The sequence below is a fragment of the Bison bison genome, unplaced genomic scaffold, assembly GCF_000754665.1.
Source record: "Bison bison bison isolate TAMUID 2011002044 unplaced genomic scaffold, Bison_UMD1.0 scf7180017864313, whole genome shotgun sequence".
NCBI classification, from domain to species: domain Eukaryota; kingdom Metazoa; phylum Chordata; class Mammalia; order Artiodactyla; family Bovidae; genus Bison; species Bison bison.
Genome location: NW_011494885.1, coordinates 2,857,497 through 2,857,989, shown reverse-complemented (window position 1 = coordinate 2,857,989; position 493 = coordinate 2,857,497). Strand labels below are relative to the sequence as shown.

The following is a 493-nucleotide window of genomic DNA, read 5'->3' as shown; positions in this document are numbered from 1 at the left end:
GGGGGGGTAGGGAGCTCCTGGAGCTCGCGGCGCTCCGGGCGACCTAGGACGTGGCTGAGGTGATGGAGGAAGAAAAGGAAAAGGCCTGGGAGGGCGGGAGGTTGAAATTGTCCAAAGGCCACCTGGGGGAGGTCTTGGCACTGCAGGCGGCGGGCGGGAACTGGTAGTCGGAGGAGGCGTCGGAGGATGCGGAGAGCGGAGTCCGAGTCCGAGGACCGGGCATCCAGGAAGCCCCTGGACCAAACGAGCCCGCACGGCCTGCAGGGCCCTGGGTCGAGCAGGCAGCGTCAGCTCCCGCCCCTTCTGGATGTATCGTCACTCAGTCGTGTCCGACTCTTTGTGACCCCATGGACTGTAGCCTACGAGGCTCCTCCATCCATGGGATTTTCCAGGCAAGAGTACTGGAGTGTGTTGCCATTTCCTTCTCCAGGGTATCTTCCCGACCCAGGGATTGAACACGGGTCTCCTGAATTGCAGGCGGACGCTTTACCCT

At 62.9% G+C, this 493-nt stretch overlaps 1 protein-coding gene across 1 annotated transcript in view; it reads left to right on the top strand.

Moving 5' to 3' along the window:
* Nucleotides 1-493, top strand: part of PNMAL2 (paraneoplastic Ma antigen family-like 2) — a 3,407-nt gene that overhangs the window by 2,606 nt on the left and 308 nt on the right. Inside the window, 2 exon segments of the mRNA XM_010852709.1 lie at nucleotides 11-163; nucleotides 265-314. Of these exon segments, the coding sequence (XP_010851011.1) occupies nucleotides 11-163; nucleotides 265-314 (203 nt within the window).